The following is a 24,697-nucleotide window of genomic DNA, read 5'->3' as shown; positions in this document are numbered from 1 at the left end:
CTAATCCAATATGTGATGTCGTAAGAGGAAACTGGGACACCTGTAAGGAGCTATGCGAGGACACAGGGAAATGGCTGACCTCAGAGCTGGAGATGTGGCTCAGCTGGAAGAGAGCTTGCCTAGCACGCTTGAAGAACTGTGTTCATCCCCAGCACTGCATAAACTGCATAGTGGTGCTCAGCTGTAACCCCAAGAGTAAGGCAGGAGAACCAGGAATTCAAAGACATCCTTGGCTATTTAACAAGGCCAGCCTGGGGCTACAGGATACCCTTTCTTGAAACAAAAGATGGTCATCTAGAAACCAAACAAGCCAACACCCTGGGTAAAGACCAAGCTCCCAGAACCATGGGACAATAAATTCCTGTTAAGTCATGCAGAGTGACGTGCTTTTATTTATTTGTATTGTGCATGTGTGAGCGCGCTCGTGTGCATGTGTCTGGGTTCACACTGAAGCCATGAGAGAGCACTGAATCCTTGGAGCTGGAGCTACAGACAGTGGTGAGCCACCCAGTGCAGGTGTTGGGAACCAAATTCTAGTCCTCTGTAAGCAGCAAGCACTCTTAACCTCTGAGCCGTCCAGACCCTGGGGATATTTTTTAAGTTGACCCTAAGGAACAACTATATCTCTACTAAAAGCTCTGAGAAGACCTGCAATTCAAGTCTACAGGCATACCTTGGGGTTGGGCCAGTGGGGATATGTTTTCTGTGTGTTTTAAATGCTTGCTCCAATTCCTGGAATTGTGGCTGCAAGTTAAACTTGCAATAGCTTCGGAAGGTTGCAGGGAAGTCAGGATTCAGGCTTACTCTACCTTCTATTTCTGGAGCTGGAGAGAGGCCTGTGGTCAAGAGCACTGCTACTCATGTAGAAGAACCAGGTTTGATTCTTAAGAGTCCACATGGCAACTACAACCATCTATAACTCTGGTCCCTGGGATCCAACACCCTACTCTGACCTCTGCAGGCATTGCATGCATATGCACAAACATACATGCAAGCAAAAACATTCATACACATAAAATAAATAGAAACGTTAGAAACTGTTCTATAAGTCTAAAGAACTCTAGTTACAATGGGGTCCCAGCCCTGCCACCCCCTGATCTGCAGCTTTCTGCTCTCTCCTCTGCAATCTGTCTGCTAAAATAGGACCCTGGGTATTGAATGGTTCCCAGCAAGATAGCCAGGGCCTTATAAACTTGCAGCCAATACAGAACCTACAGTCCAGGTTCTCAAACTTCACGACAGCTGACAATGTGGCTGGGGGCCAGGGAAATGTTCTGAGCAGGACAGTAAAGAATGGGAGGTTGGCAGCACAGGACTGGCTCAGTAAAGCCCCCTCTGGGAAGCAAATGAGGTGAGCCCTGAGGGAAAGACCAAGGGAGGAGTTTATTTCTCTGGAACCGGAAAGCACAGAGGCAGGGGCTGAGTCAAGGCAGGGCCATGTCCTCCAGCTTCTGATCCAGGGTCTTGAGGTCATCAAGGAAGCGGGTTGGAGTAAGGATGTGAGAAGAGCCTGGGCAGGAGGGCAAGGATGGGGAGGTACAAGTCCTGCCTGGGAGTCTATTACTCCTGGCTAGTGTCCTGGCTGGTGAGAGCAATGCCCTGTCTTCTCAATGATTCAGGAGTCCTGAAGCTTAGGAACATGGGTGTCCCAGTCCCAGGTGCTTACTCCCCTGGGGACCCAAGCCCCAGCCCCTTAGAGACCCCAGACTCCTGTCCCAAACCCAAATACGTCAGAGTCTAATCCTAGGCCTTTAGGGACTCTTGAGTTCAGCCCCAGAGCCCAAGGGGCCTCAGAGTCTAGTCCTAGATTCCAAAAGACTCCAGAATCCAGCCCCGGGCTTTTAGGGACCCAAAATCGAGTCCCAGGGTCCAAGAAAGCTCAAATCCATCCCCAAGTCTTAAGAGTCCCCATGTCTTAGGCCTTTTGGGATACCAAATCTAACTGAAGACTCCAAGGGACCCCCCAATACAGCCCTGGACCCCAAGAGTCCCCAGAGTCAAGCTCCCAAGGACCCCAGTTCTGGCTACTCACCTATAAGAACTTCCCACTTGCCTTCAGTAGCCCTGGTCACTTCATAGGCAGCCCTCATTTCAGACATGGCTACACCACCCACAATGTACACGATGAGCCTGGGCCCAGCCCGAGCCTCGATGCCAGCCTTTTTATGCCAGTGGCCAAAGCGGGCACTGCTGGGGTGATGGGCAGAGGTCAGTCCAGGCTGGTATTCCCAGTCCCCACCCCAGCCCTCTCCAGGATCCTCACCTGACAGCTGCCTGGGAGCTAGGCACAGGGGTAGGGTCAGACACGAAGGGCCACAGCTTTCGGTCCAGCCGGTCCTCCACCACATCCTGGGAGGCCAGACAGGAAGGGTTAAAGAATCCCAGCCAGTGGAGCCCAGGAACTGAAATGGCCTGGGCCACAGCACCCTTGCCTCTTGGGGACCCAGGAGTACAGGAAGCCAAGGTTCAAGGATGCTAGGCCCCCAAGCAGGAGCTACCAGGACCTTCCAAAGACTGGGAACAGAGGCCCCAATATACTACTATTTGATGTTGACGCTTAGGGGTACCAGGATGGCCAGAGGCCAGCATAAGAAAGGCTTTTCTAGCAAGGCTTTCCATTGAGGTCCCAATTGCTGGGGTGCAGTTTTACATGCCACCCTTCCCACAGAGCAGATAGGGTGCCAGGGGTATGCTAAATAGTGAAGGATTTTCCACTAAGCCCCAAGGCTTAGCACTGAGAGCCTGGGTGGGTGAAGTGGAAGGCTTAGTGGGTAATGGGATCAGTAGAGAGGAACAGGGGCCCCCAGCATGTGTACCTCCATCACATCTTTGATGACCGGGGACCAGCGGGACAGCTGGTAGGTTGGCTCCAGGCGTTCCCTTCTCTCCAGCCGGCTGGAGGTCCCCGAACCCTACAGATGGGGCCAGGTGGGGACGGAATAGGGTTGGGAAGGGAAGGAGTCCATCACAGATGGGAAGGGGCTACAGGTGCACAGAAAGATGGAGGCATGGAGCAGAAAAAGACAGAGAAGCAGTAGCAAAAAGAAAAAAAAAAAAAAAAACAGAGACAGAGAGACAGAGACACAAAAAAAGCAGAGAGAAGAGAGAATTCGAGAGATATAAACAGGCAGAGGCAGAAACAGAGGTAGACAGAGACAAGATACAGAGAGAAAGATGGGAAGATAGAGAGAGATGGGAGATGGATACAGAAAGACACAAATACAAGAGACAGATAAAAAAAAGACAAAGAAAGAAAGAGACAGATAAAGAAAGAGGCATGCAGACATGGAGATATAGAGATGGACACAGAGGGAGAGAGACAGAGTAGGAATGCAAAGGTAGAAAAAAAAAACAGAAATGGGAAGGGAGAAACAGAACAAAGAAAAATAAGGAAGATGGAAGTCAGGTGAAGGATACAGAAACAGCAAGAGGCAAGGGACGAGCCAGGCATGGCTGGTCACATCTACAATCCCAGGAACTTAGGAGGCTAATGCAAGGGGATGGCCATGAATCTGAGGCCAGTCTGAGTTATGGAGTGAGTTTAAGATCAGCCTTAGCAGCCAAGTGGTGGTAATTCACGCCTTTAATCCCAGCACTAAGGAGGCAGAGGCAGATGGATGTCTATGAGTTTGAGGCCAGCCTGGACTACAACCATGAGTTCTAGGACAACCTGTTTACACAGAGAAACCCTGTCTTGGGAGGGGAAAAAAATCAGCCTTAGTTTAGTTGCAGAGTGAATTCAAGGCCAACTTGAGCTACATAGTAAAAGCTGCCTCAAAATAAAAAGAATGTGTGAGAGACAGACAGACAAGAGACAGGGAGAAGGACAAGGGACAATGTCACAGGCCTGTGGCACAGCAGAATCAAGCAAAGCTGGACATGTAGGTCAGGGAAAGACAGACCTCAGAGTAGAACACAGGAAACCATCATGTGTGTTGAGGGGGGAAGAGGCTTACTGTGGCCCCCAAAAGCCCAGTTTGACCCTGTCTCCCATTAATGGTGACTCACTCTCCCACCTGCCCTGGAAGGCTCAGATCACACACCCCTACTGTACCAGCACCTAGGGGGTTCATTTCAGCTCTGCTGCCCATCATGTTAGGGAACTGGGGAGGGCCTTGGTACTCTTGGTCCCCAAAAAGCCACACCATGCTATACACCCAGGCTGGACATGCATTATCCCTATCCTGCAAGGGCCAAGCTCCACGGCTCATCAGCTAGCTCCCCACATACCGCAGAGTTGGTGACGGTGCCCCCCAGCTGCTCCAGGTTCCGGATGAGGTTGCTGTGGTCCTGCACGTTGGCATGCTGAATCAGCTTGGCCAGGTTTTCCTCAGTCACACCTGGGGAGAGCAACAGGGTAATAAATAGTAAGTGACTGGTGGCATCCTGTGTGAAGAGATCTGTAAAGAGATCTCACAGCTAGGACATCTCCAGAATCCAGAAGCTTCCAGTGTTCATAGAAACGAAGAGTTGTAGATAGCTATCCCTGAAAAGGTAGAATGGGCAAATCCTCCAGAATTAGTTGAAGAAAGCTGGAGAGATGGTTGAGTGGGTTAGAGTGTTCGCAGCACAAGCATGAGATCCTGAGTTCAAATCCACAATGCTCACATAAAAAGCTGGGTGTGGCCACAGAAGCAGGAAGATCACTGGGTATTTCTAGACCCCGGCCTAGGTCAGGTTCAGGGAGAGACCCTGTTGCCGAGACTTGAGGCCTGATCTGATGAGGGGCGGTAAGGGAATGAAGAACCGAAACACTGAAGAAATCGGGCACATGTACAGGTCAGATGGACTGTGCACACCCATATGGAACGGCACTGCTGCAAGTTTTTGTCCACATTGGTCAATCGTTTGAAAATGTTATACTTGGATCAGAGGAAGGCTTTACCATTCCAAACCTGACCCAAGGAAGGTTTTGCCACCCCATGGATCTGAAGCATTGGGTCCTTGACATGGCTGTGTCCATATCAACATTACACATCCACTCATAGCTTCCTCACACCCTGTCTCAAGGGAATAAGGCAGAGAATGATACTGGTATTCAGCAGGACACCCAGTGTCATACTCTGGTCTTCCCACATGCGTGCAAAAAGACCTGAATTCAACACCCAGTAGTCAAATGCACCTGTAACCCAGTGCTTCAGGGATGGGGACCAGGTGGTCACAGACCTACTTGACTCCAGCCCAACACAATATTCAGGGAGAGACCCTGTCACAGAGGAGTACGAGAGGGGCTGATAGAGCAAGGTCCGAAGTCCTGCTCTGGTCTCCCCCATGAGCACACAACACATACAATGGACAGGCAGAATGAGTACAGGGACACCAGCTCCATGGAGGCCACAGATGGGGAGTCTTTTCTTGGCTAACTTTCCTTCTTTCTGTATTTGTACACGTATGTGTGTGCGTGTGGGTGTTTATCCGTGCATGTGCATGTGGATTTATGTAAAGGTAGAAGCTGAACACTGAAAGCCATCGCTCTTCACCTTGTTTTACTCTTTCATTAGCTTGGAGCCTGCTAATTTAACTAGACTAGCTAACCAGCAAGCTCCAGGGGTCCACCTGTCTCTGCCTCCCAGACCCTGGATTACAAGTGGGCATCGCATGGACTAGACACATGGCTCAGCAGTTAAAAACACCGGCTGTCCTTTCAAAAGAGTTCAGTTCCCAGTAGCCACGTAGTGACTCACAACCTGGGTCACAACCCAGTTCCAGGGGATCTGATGCCATCTTCTGGTCTCTGCATGTACTAGGTACACACATGGTACACAAACATACATGTAGGCGAAGCACTCACTCATATAAACAAATCTTTTAAAAAATGATTAATTGGAACAGGTTGGCCTAGGGACATGACTGTGGGGGATTTTCCTAATGTCACAGCTGAAGTGGGAAGCCCTGCCCACTATTAGTGGCACTATTCCCTGCGGAGGGGATCCTGAACTATGCAGGGGTAGAGAAATAGGGCCGAGCACAAGCATGCATGCATCCATTACTCTCAGTTCAACTGTGGATATGAACAACTGCTTTGAGCTCCCACCACCCCGACCTCCCCTCGATGGTGATGTCTCTCTTAAGCTGGTCAGGGTATGTTATCACAGCAACAGGAGCAGAAACTAAGACAGCGTGTTAAGGAATGAGGACCTTGGGGCTGCAATGTTTCTAGGACTTGCGACTGTCCTTGGCCGTCCCCTCACCCACCATTCCGAAGAAGGATGTAGAGCAACAGCACCCGGATCTTGTCGTAGGGTGGCACCGAGGCGTCCAGCAGCACCGGGACAATCAGCTTCATGGCGTCCTTGATCTTCTCACCCTCAGCATCAGAGCCCATGGCCAGGTCCTGCATGGCATGAGAGTCAACTGTCTAGCCAGCTACTGGGGGAGGCGGTGGGAGGGCAGCAGAGCAGGGGCAAATCAGGGACTTTGGTAAGATGTTCCCACCCCGTCTCCTCAAGCTCATCTAGCTGAGCACAGGCCATGCCCTCCCCGTCATCTCCAGCTCTCACCCAGGTCTTGTCTCTAAGCACAACTCTACTCACCTGTCCAAGACCTTCGCCAAGGCCCACACCTCACCAAGTTGCCTCCTTCCCAACCCCCGCCCCTCCGCAAGCTGACTGTAAACCCTCTATCTGAGGCCCTGCCTTTCCCTAAGGGCCCCAGACCTTGTGTGAGCACCCCTTGCTACCCCAGATTTGCCCCATGGAGGGGCCCTGGCCACCCCTTTCAGGCTTCACTCCTCCCCAAGCTCTACCTTGTGGGGAGCCCCACTCCTCCCTTGGTTCTGCCTGCTGGAGGACCCTCTGCTGAGGCCCACCTGTTCCACACTGCACAGCTTCTCCACGGAGCCTTTGAAACGCTTCATGCAGTCATCTGCTAAGTGCAGGTGTGTAGAATACTGCAGGGTAGAGACTAGGTTAAGAGACACAATCGAGTCAGACATCCAGACTGAGCCCGGGGCTCAACCGTCCAAGCTTACCTTGTTCAGTTCCTTCTGATACTGAGGCATCTTTTTCAGAATATGAGACAGGTCTTTGATATTGGCCTGAAGTAGGGGTAGGAAAGGGTAGAGAGGGTAGGGGTGATGCCAAACCCCTGCCCTACATCAGGGGAGGTTCCACTCTGGTCTGAGGACACAGGCTGAGGCTCTGTCCCACCATGGTCTGCTACCTTGTCTGTGGTCAGCCGCTTGCTCTCGCAGAATGTCTTCAGGAGCTCCGTGACCTTCCTAGCCATGAGCAAGGGCAGGGGAAGAGAAAGGGTGCTGAGACAGTGGAGGAGGGCCTCTTTCTGCCAACTGATGGAGGACACCTAGGTGCCTGTACCAGTTCCAGCCATGGGTGTAGACTAGGGTGAAGTGCAGTTAGAAGCAAGGCAGGGATCCCCCTGAAGAATGTAACTCATAGGCGGATAATCACGACAAAGGAGGGCTGGACGCCTGGAGCCCTCCCTCTAGTACCCGTCCTATACTCTCACTTGGAAACATCCGCTATGTGCATGTGTCGAAGCTCCACCCACAGGTCATCATCTTCGTCCAAGAGCACCGCCTTCTCCCGGGACTCACTCAGTCCTGTGGTCTCATACCTGGAGGGACAGGACATGCTGGAGGACGGGAGGGCCTAAGCTGACAGAGGAAGAGGTGGAATGCCATCTTCCTGGATTTGTCTACCTGTATGTGTCCTGTTCAATGTCCAGAAGATCATAGGCCATGGCCTGGAATGTGAGTTCATGTAAGAGCGGAGACACGGGGTCTGCTGCCCGGTCCATTATGAGTAGCTGTGAGCGTGTTTTCTCTGGACCCTGGGCAAGGAGAGAGGATGAAGGCACTGGCTGTGACCCTACAAAGCCTTCCTGGCACCCCCCTCAGCATCCCTCTTACCTCGCCCAGACTGGGAGTGTCTGCTTTGAAGGCATTCAGCTTGGCCAGGACAGCATGGGCCAGCTGGGCTGTGTCTTCTGGACCCCTGGAGGTCAGACATAGATAGGGGCATCAGGATATGGGGGCTGGGACGACTGGGCACAGATAGGAGACATCAAGGGTAGGGATGAGGACGGAAGGTAGGGGACTGGGTGAGGATCAAATTAAAGACTGGACACAGGAGCCAGGGAGACGGCTAAGTTGGTAAAAATGACTAAGTTGGTAAAAATGCTAGCATGAGGGTCGATTTCATCCCCCAGGAGCCATGTTTTAAAATTGTGAATTTGCAGCTCTGGGGAGGTGGAGACAGGGGGTCCTTGGGTCTCTCCTGCTAATCCAGGCAAATGCAGAAGCCCTGGGCCCAGGGAAGAACCTTGTCTCAAAAACATGGCTAAGTAGTTAAAGGCTCAAACTGCTCTTCCAGAGAACCTGAGTTCTGCTCCCAGCACCCACACCCAGAGACTTACAGCCACCTATAACTATAGCCCAAGAGGTCAGGCACCCTCTTTTGGACTATGTAACAACACCTCACATACATAAACATATACATAATTTTGTTTGTTTGTTGTTTCTCTGTATAACAGCCCTAGCTGTCCTGGAACTAGCTCTGTAGACCAGGCTAGACTTGAACTGCATCTGCCTCCTGAGTACTGGGATTAAAGGCGTGTGCTACCACCACCCAGTTTTTTTTTAAAAAATCTTTTAAAAAAAAATAAAGGTGGATGGTGACTGAGGAAGACACCTTAGGTTGATTTCTGACCTCCATACATACACACATGTGCACACACATGAAAACATGCATACACACAGAGAAAAAATGGACACAGAATGAGAGTGACGGTAAAAAGGTAGCACTGGGGTTGGGGAGGGGATGGGTCCCCACTTGCGGTAGCGAATGGATGGGTATTCCTGAAGGGTGGCACATAGTGTGGCTATCTGCTGGGCCAATGCATCAAGCTGCCGTGCCCGCTCCCCTGCCCGGAATGGGCAGTAAAGGTTGTAGGTGCTGTGTGGGGCATCCAGAGAAAACACCTGAGGAGGACAGAAGTGTCATGGCCACACCACAGGGGATACCCCCAACCCAACTTCCAGCTGCTGTCCCTGCACCTGCCAGGGGCCTTTGCTATCTTATGGAACCTGTTTCATCAGCTTTGAAGCAGGCTAGGATATCTGCTATGTTGAAAGGGAACAAAGGCAGGTCTTTGTTCACTCCCGCTTTGGGGAATGAGACAATTCTGCCCTGTACTCCAGGCTGCCTGTTTGGAATAACCAGAGGGTTAACACTCCAGGCAAGGGCCTGCTAATTGTTCACTCCTTGTTGGTACTGTCTATTCTGGAGGGAGCTGGGCCATTTGGTCGAGGACAGTCCATCCCTTCCCCACCACAAGCTGGGGCTGTACCTGGGCCTCATAGGGGAGGAAGGCCAGGTGGATCTCTTTCAGTGTCTTCACCACCTTTGCCAGGCGAGAGCGGCCCAGTTCACTGAACAAGGGCTCAGGGCATGCTGGAATTGAGAGAGGGACCATCAGACCAATGTTTCATCACCATAACCCCCACCTCATCACAGCACCCAACACCCCTAGTTCTCCTCACTCACTGTCAGTGAAGAAGACATGGGCTGCTTTGTAGGTGAAGGTCGGTGTCCCCCGGAAGTCTGCAATCAGGGCCTGAACCGACTGAGGAATGCAGATTTCTGTTAGAATCAGACCCTGCACCCCAGACCTATCTTCCACAGGGAGTCCTCAACTGATGCTCATCCCCCACTATGTACAATTGTGGAGAGGGGGGCTCACATACATTGACACATGCATGCATTCTGACATGCACACTCATGCACACATACACACATATACATTCTGACATGTGAATACACAAATGCCTACAATCTTATATGTGTACACATATAAACACACAAATTCTGGCATGTGCACACACATATATGCACAAGTACATTCTGATGTGTACACACTGACATATGCATATATGCACATATGCATTCTGACATGTACATATGCATATGCAGCATATATATGCACTGGCATGGATATACACACGTGCACGTATAAATACATACATTGGCATATGAATATAATGCATTGTGACGTGTGTGCATGCATCACATATGCACACACATGCATAATGGCATGGGTATCACACTCAGATACATGCATTGACATGTGCACCTTGCAAGCACACACAAACCCATGCACATGGAGGCTAACTCCTATAGGCACCTTCTCCGTGGGGCTCAGTAAATAAATGGCCTCCAAGCTGGGAATGGGTTCTCGACGTTTGTTGATGTCTTCCACAACTAAAAGCAACAGAGGAAAAGACACACACAGGTGGTATGGGGAAAGAGACAGGGGGAGTCTCAGGTTTGGGGAACTGGACCCATGGTGGAGGTGCTTTAAAGGGTTATACTACTCCCTTGGATCCCAAACAGAAATAAAGACCTAAGGTTCCCCCACTTAAAGAGCTAAGAGTCAGGGCTCTTTCTGCATATCTGGAGTAACACAGCCATACTCTTGGAGTCTATATACGCTTGAGAACCCAGAGTTGCTGGACAGTGGTGGTGCACACCTTTAATCTCAGCACTCAGGAGGCAGAGGCAAGTGGATCTCTATGAGTTCTAGGACAGCCAGGGCTACACAAGGAAACCATGTCTCAAAACAAAATAGAAATAAATAAATAAACAAAATAAGAGAGAGAGAGCCCAGAGTCCACCCACACTTCTTACAGGGACATCTATAGGGGGTGCACAATCATTGTTTGTTATTTGAGGCAGGGTCTCATGTAGCCCAGGGTGGTCTTGAATTCACTAGCTAACTTAACTTCTGATCTTCCTGCCTCCACCTCCTGAGTGCTGGGATTATAGACATTTGATACCATGCCCATTTTATATGGTGCTGGAGACCGAACTCAGGGTTTTATTCATTCTAGGCAAGCACTCTGCCAATGGAGCTACATTCTCACCCAGGGCATTGAGCTGGTTACAGTCAATGAGGATGACCCTTAAGGGTTGCAATCAGGAAGTCCAATGTGGACTTCCGTGCTTAGAGGAGGCACTTGGTCATATGCTCTGGGTTATGTAGGGAGAACTATAAGCTGAACCAATCTGAAGGGATCCCATACTCAAGAGCTACACCCAGAGGTCCCACATTCAAGGGCTCAGGTTCTATCTGGGGAACATGGGGGCAGGCATCCACTCACTGGTGATGCCCTCCGCCAGGATGTCTGACATTTTACAACAGGATGACAAGATCCTCATGCTTGGATGGTCCATGATGAGCACCTGTCCAGATAGATGGACACACAGACATAGAAAGACATAGAAGAGTGAGGCAGGTTAAAAACAAAGCCTGTAGCTGGTCCTACGAGGATCAGAGGCAATGGAGCACTCATCTACCCAGCCCAAACCCTGGGAATCAACATCTTCTTCGAGGAATTCTTGAGGGGACTGTCACATTCTGGGGTCCCCCTGGGTATCCAGACGTTCTGCCTTGGCCCCTACCTTCCACTCGCCATCCTTCTTAACGCTCCGGATGACTCCACTTAGAATCTCTAAAGGGAAGGAAGAAGGGGAGAAGAAGGCTTGCGACACTCATCTTCTGGGCTAGACCCTAACCCAGAACCTGAGTGGCAGCTCCTAGTATCGCCCCCAATTTACAGATAGGCACATTGAGGTTCTGTGAGGTCAGGTAACTTACCCAAGCACCCTCATGTCTAGACAGTATAATGCTCAGAACACAGGTCCATCTTAGAGAACAGAGTGAATGGAAGTGAGGGTCCCCTAATTCCCTTCGACCAGAACGCTTGGTTCCCAGCTCTGCGGGTTCTTATCGACCTCCAAGCCTCTTTTCCCCATCTCTCACTAACGCTTATGTAGGGGAGGTTCCTCTCTAGCACTGAGGTACTACTGGGCCTTTCCAAGAAACCTGTTCTGCCCAGAGGCAGGAGTAGGGGAAAGGGGAAAGAAAGGGAGCCTTGCCCAGAGCCTGGCCAGTGCACCAGAGTGTCAGTCCACTCTTATCAGGAAGGAAGAAGCAGCTGAGGCCGGAACTACTGGAGGTGGGGGAGGGGATCCTCAAACCCTCTTTCTCCCCACCAAGAACCTGAGCCTGAAAGGCAAGGAAGCCAATCCTCAAATTGCAAGGAGCTCCTAGGCACGATGCAAAAGAGGGAGCGTCCCCTTCTCCACCCCCATGGGGAATGTGCACACCACCTGTGAACTCATACACTACTTGGGGTCGCTGACCAAGGCACTGTAGGACCTCCGGAGTCCAGTCCCTGAACTTTCCGGGTTAAGACACTCGACAGCCTATAGCTGGGGCAGACCCACAGGTCTAGACTCGAGCCTGTGTCTCTCTTTCCTTGATCCCTTGAGTCCTTCGCGTCCCAACTTTGCTCCTCCGGCTGCATTTGAGGAGTGGGTAGCCCAGCTGGGCCCAAGTCCCCCGCCCGTCCCCTCAAGAGTCAGGTGCTCTCCCCACCGTCAGGGTCCTGGGATCCCAGAATCAATCCGTGCACCGCCCCTCTCCCGAGGCCTCCAGCCCCCCGAGGGACATCCGAGGGGACACCAGAGCCCCGCCCTGGGGTGACACTCACTTTCCCCCACCACCGCCTTCAGCCCCAAGGGCGCCATCTTCCCCCAAAGAGTACGGCCGCTTCCGGGTCGGTCCCAAGGTGGGGGCGTGGCCCCGCCCGTCATCCATGAGGGCCCCACCCCGCGGGTTCGGGTCACGCCCCCTGCGCACCTGGTCCCGCCCCGTGGTCTTCTGGTCTCTCCCTGCCTGCAGGAAGTTGGGTCCTAGCAGCAGCAGTTTGAGGGCGGGTGCACTGACAGGGGCTCAGACGGACAATCCCCAGTTTGTGTGCTTCCTCGAGGAGTCCTTCATGGGACTCTTTAAGTGCTCTCTTGTTCACACACATTGAGATCCGTTTGCTCAGCGTGATGGCAGAGCAGTACAAATACCCATCTCACCTGGGTACCACTACCACCTGTCCAGAAGCTCCTCAGTCTGTGATATAGTGTGCCCACTGAAAGGACATCGCGGCCTTCTAGATCTGGAACTGTTAGAACAACTGCCGCTGTAATCCAAAGACTAGTAGCAAAGATCGGACAACAGTCGGTAGACTCCGGAGGCCTGGAGACCCCACCTCGTACTAGGTACTTTTTCTCCAGTTTTCTCACAGCCTTAACATTCTGTAGGAGACCCATGCTGAAACAGAAACATAGACGTAGGGTCTGTGACCATCTATCTGTGCCTGCTCATGAAGAAATGCTTCCCGGTCTTTTTTATTAGCATATATTAATTGCACATGATAGTGAGTTTCACTACGATATTTTCATACATGCATATAATCTATGTTGGTTATAGTTACCTTCATTCCAATCCTTATGCCCCATTCTGGATGATCCCTTCCGCTTCCTAACTAGTCCCTGAAGGAGACACACCCCCGCCCCTGCTGCACAGTAGGGGCTCCCTCCCAGGCCCTGGATTAGGCACAAGCCACCTCCAAACACCTGCTTTCACAGAGAGATCCTTTATTAAGCAGGGGAGAAAAAGTTAGAGTGGCTGCTTTCAGACTCAGGCAGAAAAAACGGCAGCAAATGACCTTGTGGGTGTAACCTTTCAGAGGAGAAAAGAGGGAGGTCTGTTAGGATCTGCTAGGCTGCAGTGGCATATTTTGATTGGACGTGTTAATTGGGTGAACCAAGGGGGGCTTTTGATTGCTGGACTTTGGTACTCGTCCTCAGCAAAGAGTCTGGCACAGGAAAGTGTCCAAATAAGAAAATAGACCTTGGTGGCTAGCTTTAGGGACACAATCTAATGATTTTTAGCAAGGCAGGGGGAAAGAGGGAGAAGGGAAAGGCCAGACAGAGTCACATGCTCGAGTGGGCTAGCGTCCCTTCAGTCACCTCTACCTGCATGTGTTTGTGTGTCCTGATGGGTTTTAACTGGGGTTGCTTACAGCAGCATCAGCAACTTACCAGTGGCTACATCGCTGAAAAAAAAGTCTCACTCCCCTTCAGTTCCAATAGGTCAGAAAAGAATGAGGCTTTCTGAGCCTGTAACAATCATATCCACACCAAATTCCTCCTTCTACTCCCCCAGATACCTCCCAATACATAACCCTCCCAACTTCACTTCTTCCCTTGCTTGTTTGTTTTGTAACCCACTGGTGTCTAGTTAGTGCTGCTTACTGGAATTTTGACTGATAATGTTGGCGTAATCTTGTGCAGAGAGTGCACGAAGGTAACAGCCGTGTCATGTCTGTGTTGTGCCCACTTTTTGCCCCCCCCCCAAAGAGACCACCAGGGAACCGGAACTTGGATGCAAAAGCAAAGTTTATTCCAAACGAGCCTTTCTTTCACATGTATCTTGCTCTGTCAGTTAAACCTTGTAATTCAAGAGTCACCCAGATAAAAGACTAAAGGGATCACAGGGTGATGGACCTTAACAGTTTTAGAAACCTTGCTTTTGCATCCAAGTCTCGGTTCCCTGGTCATCTCTTTGGGGGAAAGAAGTCTGGAAGCAGCATTTCTCAGCACTCCCTCCTCCTTTCATGTTTGTCACCCCCTCTTCCACAATGCTTCCTGAGCTTTGAGGAGGTTCCTAGTTCTTAAAAAAAAGGGGGAGGGGGTTGGGGGTCACGGTGACAGAGGATCAAACCCCGGATCTCATATGTACTCAGCAAGCACTTTACCACTGAGCAACAACTCCAGATGTTTGTCACAGTGTTATCTCAAGAACCACACACACAGGGTGACAATTGTATCCGTGTGCTGATATGTCCATGTGCAGATTCAATGCTACACACATACACACACACACACACACACACACGCGCGCGCGCGGGGATCAAATTAATCTCAGAATGTCAGAGCAGAACCTGCTTCCGTCGTTTCTCTAGAGAGGAGCTGACACCCTGTGACGGAGGGTGCATCACCCATAGGCATGAGGTTGCAAATCTAACAAGTGATAGCTGTGGATGCGGACTTGCTAGTCTGAAAATAAATCTTCCAGGTGGGGCTGCGAATGGAGCTCGGTTGGTCGAGCACTTGTCTATCATGCACAAAGTTCAGGGTTCCGACCCCAGCACCACTTAAACCAAGCATGGTGGCCCACACATGTAATCCCAGCAACGTCTGGAGGCAGGAGGGTCAGGAACTCAAGTCCATACTTGGCTACACAGCTGGTTAGTGAACAGGCTGGGCAACATGACATCCTGTATCAAAATAAATAAATAATTCTATAGGGAACGAAGGAGGGTAAGGGTGTGAGCTGTAAGTAAATATGAGAATGACTGACAGGAACGGGAAGTGACAGGAGCCGGAAGTGGCTGGCAGGAGTGGGAGATGACCAATAGAAGCCAGAAGTGCTTACAGAAGCAGCAAGGGGCAGTGGCCAGACTTCTTAGGTCAAACTTGAGTGAAAATGAGGACATGATCGCTCCAAGGTATGGCTGAGAAGGATTTTATTGCAGATATGAGTGAGAGTACAGCCAGAAGCCTCTAGAAGAGCCCAGGGCAGAAAGAGAAAGTAGTAGACATGACCAGTAGACTGAACCAGGCCATGAGATGAGAGACAGGACGAGCAAAAGAGGAAGAGGAGAGAGAGAGAAACAGAAGCAATCAGACCAAGAGAGAGAGCTTAGGACTCCAAAGCTGGGGGAGGGAAGTGAAGCCCCTGGGCTGGAGAGGTTTAGGGTAGGGGGTGAGGTGAGAAGAACAGAGAGGATTCAAGGATACTGAGTAAGTTTGGCAGCCAGAGTGTGCTTTGGTGTGCTAACAGGCACCTCAGTTAACCGGTTTGGGACCAAACATTGAGTTTCTTTGAGACCAAACAAAACTAAGCCATCCCTCTTTAGTGGATTTCTCAGGTCACAAGCCAAGATTTACAGTGAGAAAAATCTCTCTCTCTCTCTCTCTCTCTCTCTCTCTCTCTCTCTCTCTCTCTCTCTCTCTCTCTTTTTATGGATTCAGCAATATCTCCAGTCCTCTTTTTCATTTGAAACGAGGTCTCATTTAATTGCCAGGCTGACTTTGAATTTGAAATCCTGCTGTAGCCTTCTGAGTGACTGGGATTACAAACCTGCATGCCCAGGATCAACCCATAAGACCTGACATGTACAGATGAACAGGATGGCCAGCCACCTTTGTGGGACTTGGGGCCATTCCTTCTTTTCTTCTTCTTCCTCCTGTCTCCTTTTTAACAGCTTTGCCAAAAAGTCATTCACTGGACCAGTGAGACAGTTTGTCAAGGAAAGGCGCTTTCTACCAAGGCTGACAACCTCAGTTCGACCCAGGGCCCCACATGCTGGAAGGAGAGAGCTGGCTCCTGACCTCCGCATATGTGCCATGTATACAAATGAACGGCTTTTGGCATATTAAAGGGTATACATCTACTGCCACAATCCATTTGTTTGTTAAACCCGAGAGTTAGGAGGAGAAAAAACAAGTCCACAGTTGTCTCTGTTAGGTTTCAACCCTGGGACAAATGACTGGGGTGCCTATTTAGCAAATCAAAGTGGACCTGGCCATCAGGTTCTCCCTGCATCCTTCAGCCCCTACCTGTTACTGGGCCCTCCCAGATGGCGTACCCCACCCCCTACCCTGAACTCTCCAGCCGGACTGCCTTTGCCTATATAATCCAACCATTTCAGTTACCTGCCCTCTATGGACCTTTGGGCCTCCTGACTAACGAAACTGGTTCTCCTCTCTCTTCTCCCCCTTCCCTTCCACCCTCTCCTCAAATGGCAGAGCTCAGTCTGCTCATGTCCACTCTAGACTCTCCCAGATGTCCCTGTCCCTGACCCTGTCTATGCTGTCCCCCATATCTCTAATAAACCTCCATCATACATAGGAGCAGTCATGTTTCCCTTCTTTTCCTTTTTATTTCTTTTTTATTCAGTCTGATTAAAGCAAGCTATATTTATATTTATAACCATCTGGCTGCTTCTCCCTAAATTGGGATTTGAGAAAGCAACCCCTGCCTTCCTTTGAAGTCGCTTTTACAGGAGAGATAAGGTGTCCACAAGGGCGAGAGTTAGCTGTTCCACATTGTTAGAAAGATACTATGAAAGGGAAGGAATTTGGCAAGCATGTACATCATGTGAATGGGGTCACAAGTTGAGTGTAGGTGTAGAAAACATGTTTTGCAGAAACAGGAACTTATTCTTAATTATAAATGGGAACTAACTTTCAAGGACTTAAACACAGGACAAACAGGCACTTATTCTTTAACTACAAACAGAAACCTTAACCTGCACAGGACAAACTCATTCTTAATTGTCTTAACTGCAAACAGAACCCTTCACCTGCAGGCTATATGTTCCCTGTTTTGGTTTCACATTAACTTTCAAGATATATTCCTGTTCCGGTCTTGCAGTTGAGACTGGGTGTCCTCCTGTAACTCCAGCTGACCTGGAGCTTCCTATGTAGTCCCAATTGGCCTTGAAATTGAGATCTTCCTGACTCGGCTTCCTAAATGCTGGGTTTACAAATGTGTGTCTCAAAGGATGGGCAATGTTTATGAGAATGACCGGGGGTTGTCCCTCTGGCCTGCACCTGCAGACATATGAATATGTACACACATGGTTTTTAAAAATGACCTTAGTCAGACCCCCTTCGGTCAGAGGATTAGGTAGAAGAAAAAAAAATCTCTCTAGTGGCTGACTCCTTTAATTTTCTGATCTTACAGTATTTCCCCTGATATCAGACTCCAGGTTTTTATTATTAAGACCAATTAGAATTTGTGCTACAGATCTGCCTGCCTTTGCCTCCTGAGTGCTGGGATTAAAGCTGTGTGCCACCACTGCCTGACCTCTATGGCTAACTAGTGTGGCTAGCTCCACACTCTGATCTTCAGGCAAGCTTTAGTTGTTAAAGCACAAACAAAATATCACCACACTGGTCTCTGAGTTTGGGGACAGCCTAGTCTACAGAGTGAGTTCCAGGACAGCCAGGACTAATTCTAAAAACCTGTTTGAGCTCCTTAAAATCCCCATGAAGGGCCGGGCGATGGTGGCGCACGCCTTTAATCCCAGCACTCGGGAGGCAGAGACAGGCGGATCTCTGTGAGTTCGAGGCCAGCCTGGTCTACAAGAGCTAGTTCCAGGACAGGAACCAAAAAGCTACGGAGAAACCCTGTCTCGAAAAAAAAAAAAATCCCATGAAGGTGGAAGAAGAGAACTGATACTAGGAAGTTGTCCTCTGGCATATGCATTCACCCCACACAGCAATAAATAAATAAAACTTTAGATGGCCTTATAGCCACTGGACATGGTGGCACATTCAGGAAGCAGAGACTGGAGTGTCAGTGGAGGCTCAAGGTCAGCCTGATCAACAAGTTCTAGGCTATCTATCTATCTATCATCTATCTATCTACCTATCCTATCCTATCTCAAACAAACAAAAACCCAAGCTGGTAGCTTATAAAGATGTGTACAAACAGAAAGAGTGTCGTGTGTCTACACAGGTAGGGACCCAAGTATAGAAGCTGCCAGCTAAGGAATCCCAAGACTGAAGGTACAGAGAGGCAAGGCAGAATGCCCAGACTCCTGGGTTTCAAAAGGAATATGGCCTCCCTGACACCTTTATTGATACGCTAAATTCCTGCAGCTTTAAACCACCCTATGAGAGACACTGACCCAGCAGCCCTTAGGAAATGCATACATCCTACAGAGAATAGGACACCATACTGTGTTCTGAGGATTGGGGCCCGGGTGGCCATATGAGAGCTGGGGCAGGTGTTAAGAGTGCTGGTTCAATAACTTCAGGAGGGTGTGAGGACTAGTCTTGGTCGTTGACACACGTGTAAAAAGGAAACTTTGGTTGAAAATTGCCTTCCATCAGACTGGCTGTGGGCATGTCTGTGGGGCCATTTTCTTGATTACTGATGGATGTGGAGTGTTCTGCTCACTCTGGGAGGTGCTATCTTTGAGCAGGTGGACCTGGACTGTAAAAGAAGAAGCCGGGCTTTGGTAGAATCAGAAGGAAGACAGTTGTGAATTCATGGCAGTCTGGTCTACACAATGAGTTCCAGGACAGCCAGGACCATGTTTTAACATTTCAAAAAGGAGGGGGGGTGGAGGGAGAGAGAAGGAAGGAGGAAGGGAGGGAGGGAGAGAATGAAAGATAGCTGAGGGCTGGAGAGATGGCTCAGTGGTTGAGTACTTGTTCCTCTTCTACAGAACCAGGTTCAATTGCCGGCACCCACATGGTGTCTCATAACCATTCATAGTTCAAGTTCCAAGGGATCCAGTGTCCTCTTCTGACCTCCATGGGCACATCATATATGTGGTGCAACAACATACATTCAGGCAAAACACCCATACACATAAAATAAATATAAAAATAAATTTAAAGTCAGGATGCTCAATGCCCAGCCAGCCCAGCCAGCCCAGCCAAACCTAGCAGCTTGAGGTTTAATTTTTCAGACTGTGTCTCAAAGGAAGGTAAAGAGCAGTAGAGGGAGATAGATACCTGATGCTGACCTCTGGTCTTCCCACGAGCATGCATATACCACATGTGCACACATACACTATATACACAACCCCTACCCCACACACCCCCAAAGAAAAAAATGTAAACTTTTAACTTTATTTATTTAAACTTTTTAAAATGTTTATTTTATGTGTATGGATGTTTTGCCTGTATGTATCTCTGTACACTGTGAGTGTGCCTGGTGCCCAGAAGGCCAGAAGAGAACATTAGATTCCCCTAGAACTGGAGTTACAGATGGTTGTTAGCTGCCATGTGGGTGCTGGGAATTGAACCTAGTACTCTGGCAAAGCAGCCAGTGCTCCTACCCAGGAACCGTCTCTCCAGCCCTGGAAAAGAAGTGTATCTGGTTTCCTGAAAGGCATCTTAAAGACAGGACCAGGCTCTCAGAGCCCGTTTGCTGGGGTGGACAGGAACTTCCTTCCTCTCCTGTTCCATGTGGGAATGAGAGACTGAAGACACTCGGCTTGGCCTTTGAGGGGCAGATGGACAGGAGATCGGGTGTTTCTTTCAGGGTAGCCCCAGGGTAGGGATACAGAACCTCAGGAGTGGTGAGTAGCGGGCACCAGGTTGGCTTGTGTGTCTGTGGAGGGTGCAGGGATTTGAAGAGTACTGAACCCCAGCTCCCTCCTTGGCTATCCCCTGCAGATGTCATCTGCCCTGCAGAGGGATAAACCTGTAGACAGGAACTGGATGGCATGCCTGGGGACATCCTCCACCCTCCTGTTTTGCACTGGCTTTTTCTTGTTCCCAACTGAGAGTCCTCAGGGCCCCGTGAGTATGACTCGGTCCAGTGAGGTCCAAACCTGGACTTCCCTGCCCCCTCCACCCACACCCACCTCAGCATCAGTCTGGATGAGCAATTACCTAGAGATCATCTTTCTGGGGCTTAAGCGTGGGTGGGAGCAGATGGGATATGAGCTGGGGATTTGGGGATGGGGAAAGGTATCTGTTCCCCTTCCCCCACATCCTGGCCCTTTAAAAGGCCCTCTCAGGTGTGGGGACCCTGTCACAGGCCAGGAGGAAAGTGTGGGAAAGACAAATGATGGATCAGGAAGAAGAAAGGGGCGAGGGGGGCTCAGGCCGTCTGGACAAGGTAAGAGGGCTCTGCCTGACTCCACCACCAGCTTCTTGAGGTCTCAGTACCCATGACTGACAGGATTAACTCATTTGTAGGGCATCTAATTAGCAAGCAAGTCTCTGGGGTCCCCTGACCCAGTTACCATAACACATGGGGGGGTATATTAGGAGGGTATAAGTGCCCCTCCCCCTGCTCAGGGCAAATGGTTGGATTCCTAGTACTGTTCCCCCCAAGAGATGATAGGTGCTATGATTTAGGGGCACTTCTGAGCCCCATTTCTCTGGTAAGTGTCCCAGCCCCCAAACCAACCCCAGTATGGTCTTGATCTAGGACAGTGGTGGAATACTGTCTCTAGAGACGGTACCTTGTGAAATTGTGCTGCAGGCTGGGGCCCCAGGCTGGGAGGTGGGAGGTGGGGGGTGGGGGGGCAGTTCAGGGAAGAAGACTCACTTTTCATTTTGAGAAACTCTACAGACCTGTGAGGACTATGGTGAGAGCAGAGATGGGAAGGCAGGCGCTGGCTCGGGTGGGCGCTGGATGGAAGGCAGGAACGGTACAGTACCCAGCTAAACCAAGCATGTCTGTTCCCAAGGCAGGTTCACCAGACCAAGAAGGCTTCTTTAACCTGCTGAGCCACGTGCAGGGCGATCGGATGGAGGAGCAGCGTTGTTCCTTGCAGGCTGGTCCAGGCCAGACCCCAGAAAGCCGTGAGCTGGGCATGATGCAGGGCTGGGGTTGGGGCTGGGTACTGCCTGAGAAGTAAATGCGGCAGAGGTGCAGGGGTCCTGGGGTCTTGTGGCTCTTTGGACTCAGGCTAGAAAGCACCATGTGACCTCCTTTGGATTTGTATTCATGACCACCTGTCTCTGATCCAGAGGGTGGCCCTGCTCCCGAGATGGACAATCTCATGGATATGCTGGCCGACACCCAGGGCCGCCGCATGGATGACCAGCGTGTGACAGTCAATTCCCTGCCTGGCTTCCAACCTATTGGTCCCAAGGTAGGTGATGTCTAGATAGCCTTTGGAGTGAAGCAGTACAGCTCTCTAGATTATGCCCATCTCCAGCCAAGATAGGACGGGACCCTGTCTCTAACTCTGGAAGAGGAAAGCGCAGATAGATGTGGGTGTCAGGGGGCTTAAGATCATGCAGGACTCGTGCTGGTATCAGACTGATGGCTGGAAGTTACAGCTCCTGCCACAACATCTGTGTACCTGGGAGAGGCCTCAGGGAGAAAACAGTTTTCCTATGGTGATGCTCCCGGGAGAAGGGCAGATGAGCTCACACACGCATGTATTAACAAAGAGCATGGGTTCTGTTTGAGGCCTTTTTGCTTTTGAGATAGTGTTTTATGTAGCTCCGGTTGGCCTCAAACCCACCAGCCAATGATGACTTTAGAGTTCTAATTTTCCTACATGTACCTCCTTAGTGCTGGGATTACAAGTGAGCCACCAGGAGTGGGCCGTGTGGTTAGGATGGAATCCGGAGCTTTGGTGCATTCTGTCAACTGGGCTACATCCCCAGCTCTGTGTCTGAGTACACTAGCACACATGTTAGAGGTCCATGTGCAAACAAGCAGGCGGGGGCCAGAAGTTAACTTCGGATACTGTTACCCGGTCGCCATCACCATTTGAAACAGGATCTTTCACTGCCCTGGAACTCACCAAGTAGACCAGTCTCGCTGGCCAGGAAGCCTTAGGGCTCCTCCTGACTCTACTCAAGCCCTGAAATTACAAGTGAATAAAACCACATCTGGCTTTTCATTTAAACTCAGGTCTTCAAGTGCACACAGCAAGGATTTTAATGACTACGTTATCTTCTCAGCCCATTTATTTGTTTGTTTTTGAGACAGGGTTGTGAGTCTGGAACTTTTTACGTAGACCAGGTTGGCTTTGAACTTGAGAAAATTCTCCTGCCTCTGCTTCTTGAGCGCTAGGATTAAAGATGTAAACCAACAGCTCAGGTTCTGATCAAGACCCCATTGAGAGTTGACTGTCTCATACCAAATACCACACTGATTGGCAGATGAAGGCAGACAAAAAGAAGTGTTGTCTAAAGGCTCCTCTGGCTTGCACTTTCCGTGGTCTCCTCCCTCTGTCTGACCCTTCTTCATCCACAGGATGGAATGCAGAAACGACCCGGGACCCTCAGCCCTCAACCCCTGCTCACCCCTCAGGACCCTGCTGCACTCAGCTTCCGCAGGAACAGCAGCCCCCAACCCCAGACACAAGCTCCTTGAGAGTTCTAGCCATCCTGGGCCCCTCACTGGCCCCTGAAAACAACAATAAAACGCTTGGCACTAGTAACAAAGCATTGAGTGTGTGTTATTTCCTGGGTGGAGGCGCCGGGACTTGAATACTTGAAGGTCTCAGGAGCTCTGCTGAGCAGCCTGAAGAAGTCTCTCTTCCCTCTGCTTCCGGACCTTCTGTTTGAATTCTTCTAGCTCCTGGCGCTGGAGTGAAGAAAAGGGTGTGATGGGAAGGAAGGAGGGGCGCACACTGCCGGGCCTGGACTTACTCCCACTACGCTTCCTTTGGCTTGACAGTTCAGTATCCATCCTGGGATCCCATGCCAATCACAACCACCATACCAGTGAGTTCAGCCTGAGCCTTCAGGGAGATGGTAATATATGAGACCATTTGTGCCCTTCCCACTTTTTAAGACAGGCTAGTCTTGAGCTCATTATGCAGGAGAGAATACCCAGAATTCTCGATCCTTCTGCATCCACCTCCTAAGCACTAGAATGCTGCAATTACAGCCCTCTCTCCCTGCTCCCTCTCTCTAACCTTTTGCAGTCCAGGCTGACTCAATCTGATAATCCTCCTACCGCAACTTCCAAGTAATCATGGATATAACCCATCTCTAACAGTAAGAAACTTGTATGGAAACAAGGTCTCTAGCCCAGGCTAGCCTGGAACTCCTATTCGTTCTTTTGTTTCCAATTTCCTATCTATGGCTGATGATGGAATTTGTTCCAAGTCCACCCAGGGTAAGGTGACCCAGCCCCTTGGAAGAAGAATGGGCTCCTTACCTGAGCCTCCTTCTCTGGTGGCCACAGCTCCCTCTGTGGAACAAGGTCACAGGTGAGAACACAGCCAAGAGAAGCCAGAGTCCCTCATTCAGAGCAGAGTTGCACATGAGAGGCAGGTAATGGTCCCCAGCAACAAGTCAGTGCCTCATATCCTGCCTTCCCCATCCCCGGGAATGACCCAGCAAACTCTCCTGGTACCCACCTTGCGCTGGACAACATAGTCCTCAAACCACTCTGCCTGATTGGAGATCCAAAACATAACCACGGGGAAAGTGAGGTAGAGTGACATCTGCAAAAGCAAGGGGTGGATAGACAGAGCCCAGAACTATCACCACCCTAGTACAGGGAGATTGTAGGAAAGTCCAGAAGACAGATCTATCCTTCTACACAGGCCAGGAGCCTGGCCTCGTGGCCTCCCCAAGGAACTCCAGAAATCCTACCAGGAGAATAGAAATTCGGCACTCTAAAGCCTGGTCTTCCTGATCCAGTAGGCTTTATACGTAACAGTCCTGTCCAAGCCTCACTCTCAAACACACACACATACACACCAAGGCGCACGGTAGTGGTGGGGGACAGTCCAACAGCTCCTACTACAAAGATATATCCTTGAGGTGTTATTACCTCCCAATCTGATCCTCGTAGCATTTTAAATAGAGGCCTCATTTTTGCAATTATACTCTTCTACATCTAGGAGTCCGCCTACTGAGACAGACCTATTAGGAGCCCGGGGCTCCCCTTCTGGAAAGCCCGCTCTGGATCGGAAGCCTCCTTTCATTCCTCTCTGAAACGCTTCCTCAGACCAAACCCAGACTCTCCATTTTAAGCCCCCACATCTAGAGCTCATTCCGCTGAGTTTCAATACAAATCTCAGATACTTTCTCCGTGGAACTCCCCGCTCTACCCTTCTCTCGTTTCCAATAACCATTCTCAAATTCTGAAAGATGCCAGGTTCAAACGTCCAACCCACTCCTGAGCTCACTGACCCGAAACACCTCCAGCTTCACCCCCATCTCGCTTCTCCGGTTCTATGAAGCCACTTCCGCCCAAAGGTGACTCTCCAGCAATACAAAATCTCATTGGTGTATCTGAGAAGCGATCTTAAAGCTGAGTGGCCAATAACGCGCACGGTGGCGTCATCTTCCGGCGCCGCTTTTCTGCTTCCGGTCACAGC

At 50.3% G+C, this 24,697-nt stretch overlaps 3 protein-coding genes across 14 annotated transcripts; 1 reads left to right on the top strand and 2 right to left on the bottom strand.

The window, feature by feature from the left end:
- Nucleotides 1–1,364: 1,364 nt before the first annotated feature.
- Stxbp2 (syntaxin binding protein 2) lies at nt 1,365–12,624 on the bottom strand. 4 transcript variants are annotated; one of them, XM_050127390.1, is made up of 19 exons: nt 12,515–12,624; nt 11,421–11,470; nt 11,120–11,201; nt 10,144–10,220; nt 9,507–9,585; nt 9,310–9,413; nt 8,793–8,941; nt 7,871–7,955; nt 7,661–7,791; nt 7,468–7,575; nt 7,162–7,219; nt 6,971–7,036; nt 6,809–6,889; nt 6,196–6,334; nt 4,231–4,340; nt 2,817–2,912; nt 2,264–2,349; nt 2,033–2,190; nt 1,365–1,510 (listed from the first exon to the last, which is right to left on the bottom strand). In XM_050127390.1, exons 1-19 carry the CDS (start codon nt 12,615–12,617, stop codon nt 1,425–1,427), a joined length of 1,848 nt encoding a protein of 615 aa, XP_049983347.1. In that variant the 5' UTR covers nt 12,618–12,624; the 3' UTR covers nt 1,365–1,424. The 4 variants fall into 4 exon arrangements, with proteins under 4 accessions (XP_049983347.1, XP_049983348.1, XP_049983349.1 ...); XM_050127391.1 differs by having other exon boundaries at nt 2,033–2,187; XM_050127392.1 differs by lacking the exon at nt 1,365–1,510 and having other exon boundaries at nt 2,039–2,187; nt 2,817–2,982.
- Nucleotides 12,625–12,726: 102 nt separating this feature from the next.
- Nucleotides 12,727–22,759, top strand: Pcp2 (Purkinje cell protein 2). 7 transcript variants are annotated; one of them, XM_050127376.1, is made up of 5 exons: nt 12,727–13,076; nt 20,064–20,189; nt 21,089–21,203; nt 21,372–21,496; nt 22,615–22,759. In XM_050127376.1, the coding sequence occupies exons 2-5, from the start codon at nt 20,064–20,066 to the stop codon at nt 22,732–22,734; spliced, it is 486 nt and encodes a 161-aa protein (XP_049983333.1). In that variant the 5' UTR covers nt 12,727–13,076; the 3' UTR covers nt 22,735–22,759. The 7 variants fall into 7 exon arrangements, with proteins under 7 accessions (XP_049983333.1, XP_049983335.1, XP_049983332.1 ...); XM_050127375.1 differs by lacking the exon at nt 12,727–13,076 and adding an exon at nt 15,235–15,370; XM_050127379.1 differs by lacking the exon at nt 12,727–13,076 and adding an exon at nt 15,353–15,370 and having other exon boundaries at nt 21,093–21,203.
- A 44-nt stretch (nt 22,760–22,803) lies between these two features.
- Pet100 (PET100 cytochrome c oxidase chaperone) lies at nt 22,804–24,656 on the bottom strand. 3 transcript variants are annotated; one of them, XM_050127385.1, is made up of 4 exons: nt 24,510–24,656; nt 23,729–23,815; nt 23,527–23,559; nt 22,804–22,947 (listed from the first exon to the last, which is right to left on the bottom strand). In XM_050127385.1, exons 1-4 carry the CDS (start codon nt 24,534–24,536, stop codon nt 22,864–22,866), a joined length of 231 nt encoding a protein of 76 aa, XP_049983342.1. In that variant the 5' UTR covers nt 24,537–24,656; the 3' UTR covers nt 22,804–22,863. The 3 variants fall into 3 exon arrangements, with proteins under 3 accessions (XP_049983342.1, XP_049983340.1, XP_049983339.1); XM_050127383.1 differs by lacking the exon at nt 24,510–24,656 and adding an exon at nt 24,148–24,503; XM_050127382.1 differs by lacking the exon at nt 24,510–24,656 and adding an exon at nt 24,240–24,503 and having other exon boundaries at nt 22,927–22,947.
- Between the last annotated feature and the right edge of the window lie 41 nt (nt 24,657–24,697).

The sequence above is a fragment of the Alexandromys fortis genome, unplaced genomic scaffold (assembly GCF_014885135.2).
Source record: "Alexandromys fortis isolate MF-2015 unplaced genomic scaffold, M_Fortis_MF-2015_v1.1 scaffold_271, whole genome shotgun sequence".
NCBI classification, from domain to species: Eukaryota; Metazoa; Chordata; class Mammalia; order Rodentia; family Cricetidae; genus Alexandromys; species Alexandromys fortis.
Note: the sequence above shows the minus strand (reverse complement) of the source record. Positions and strands in the feature narration are given on the sequence as shown.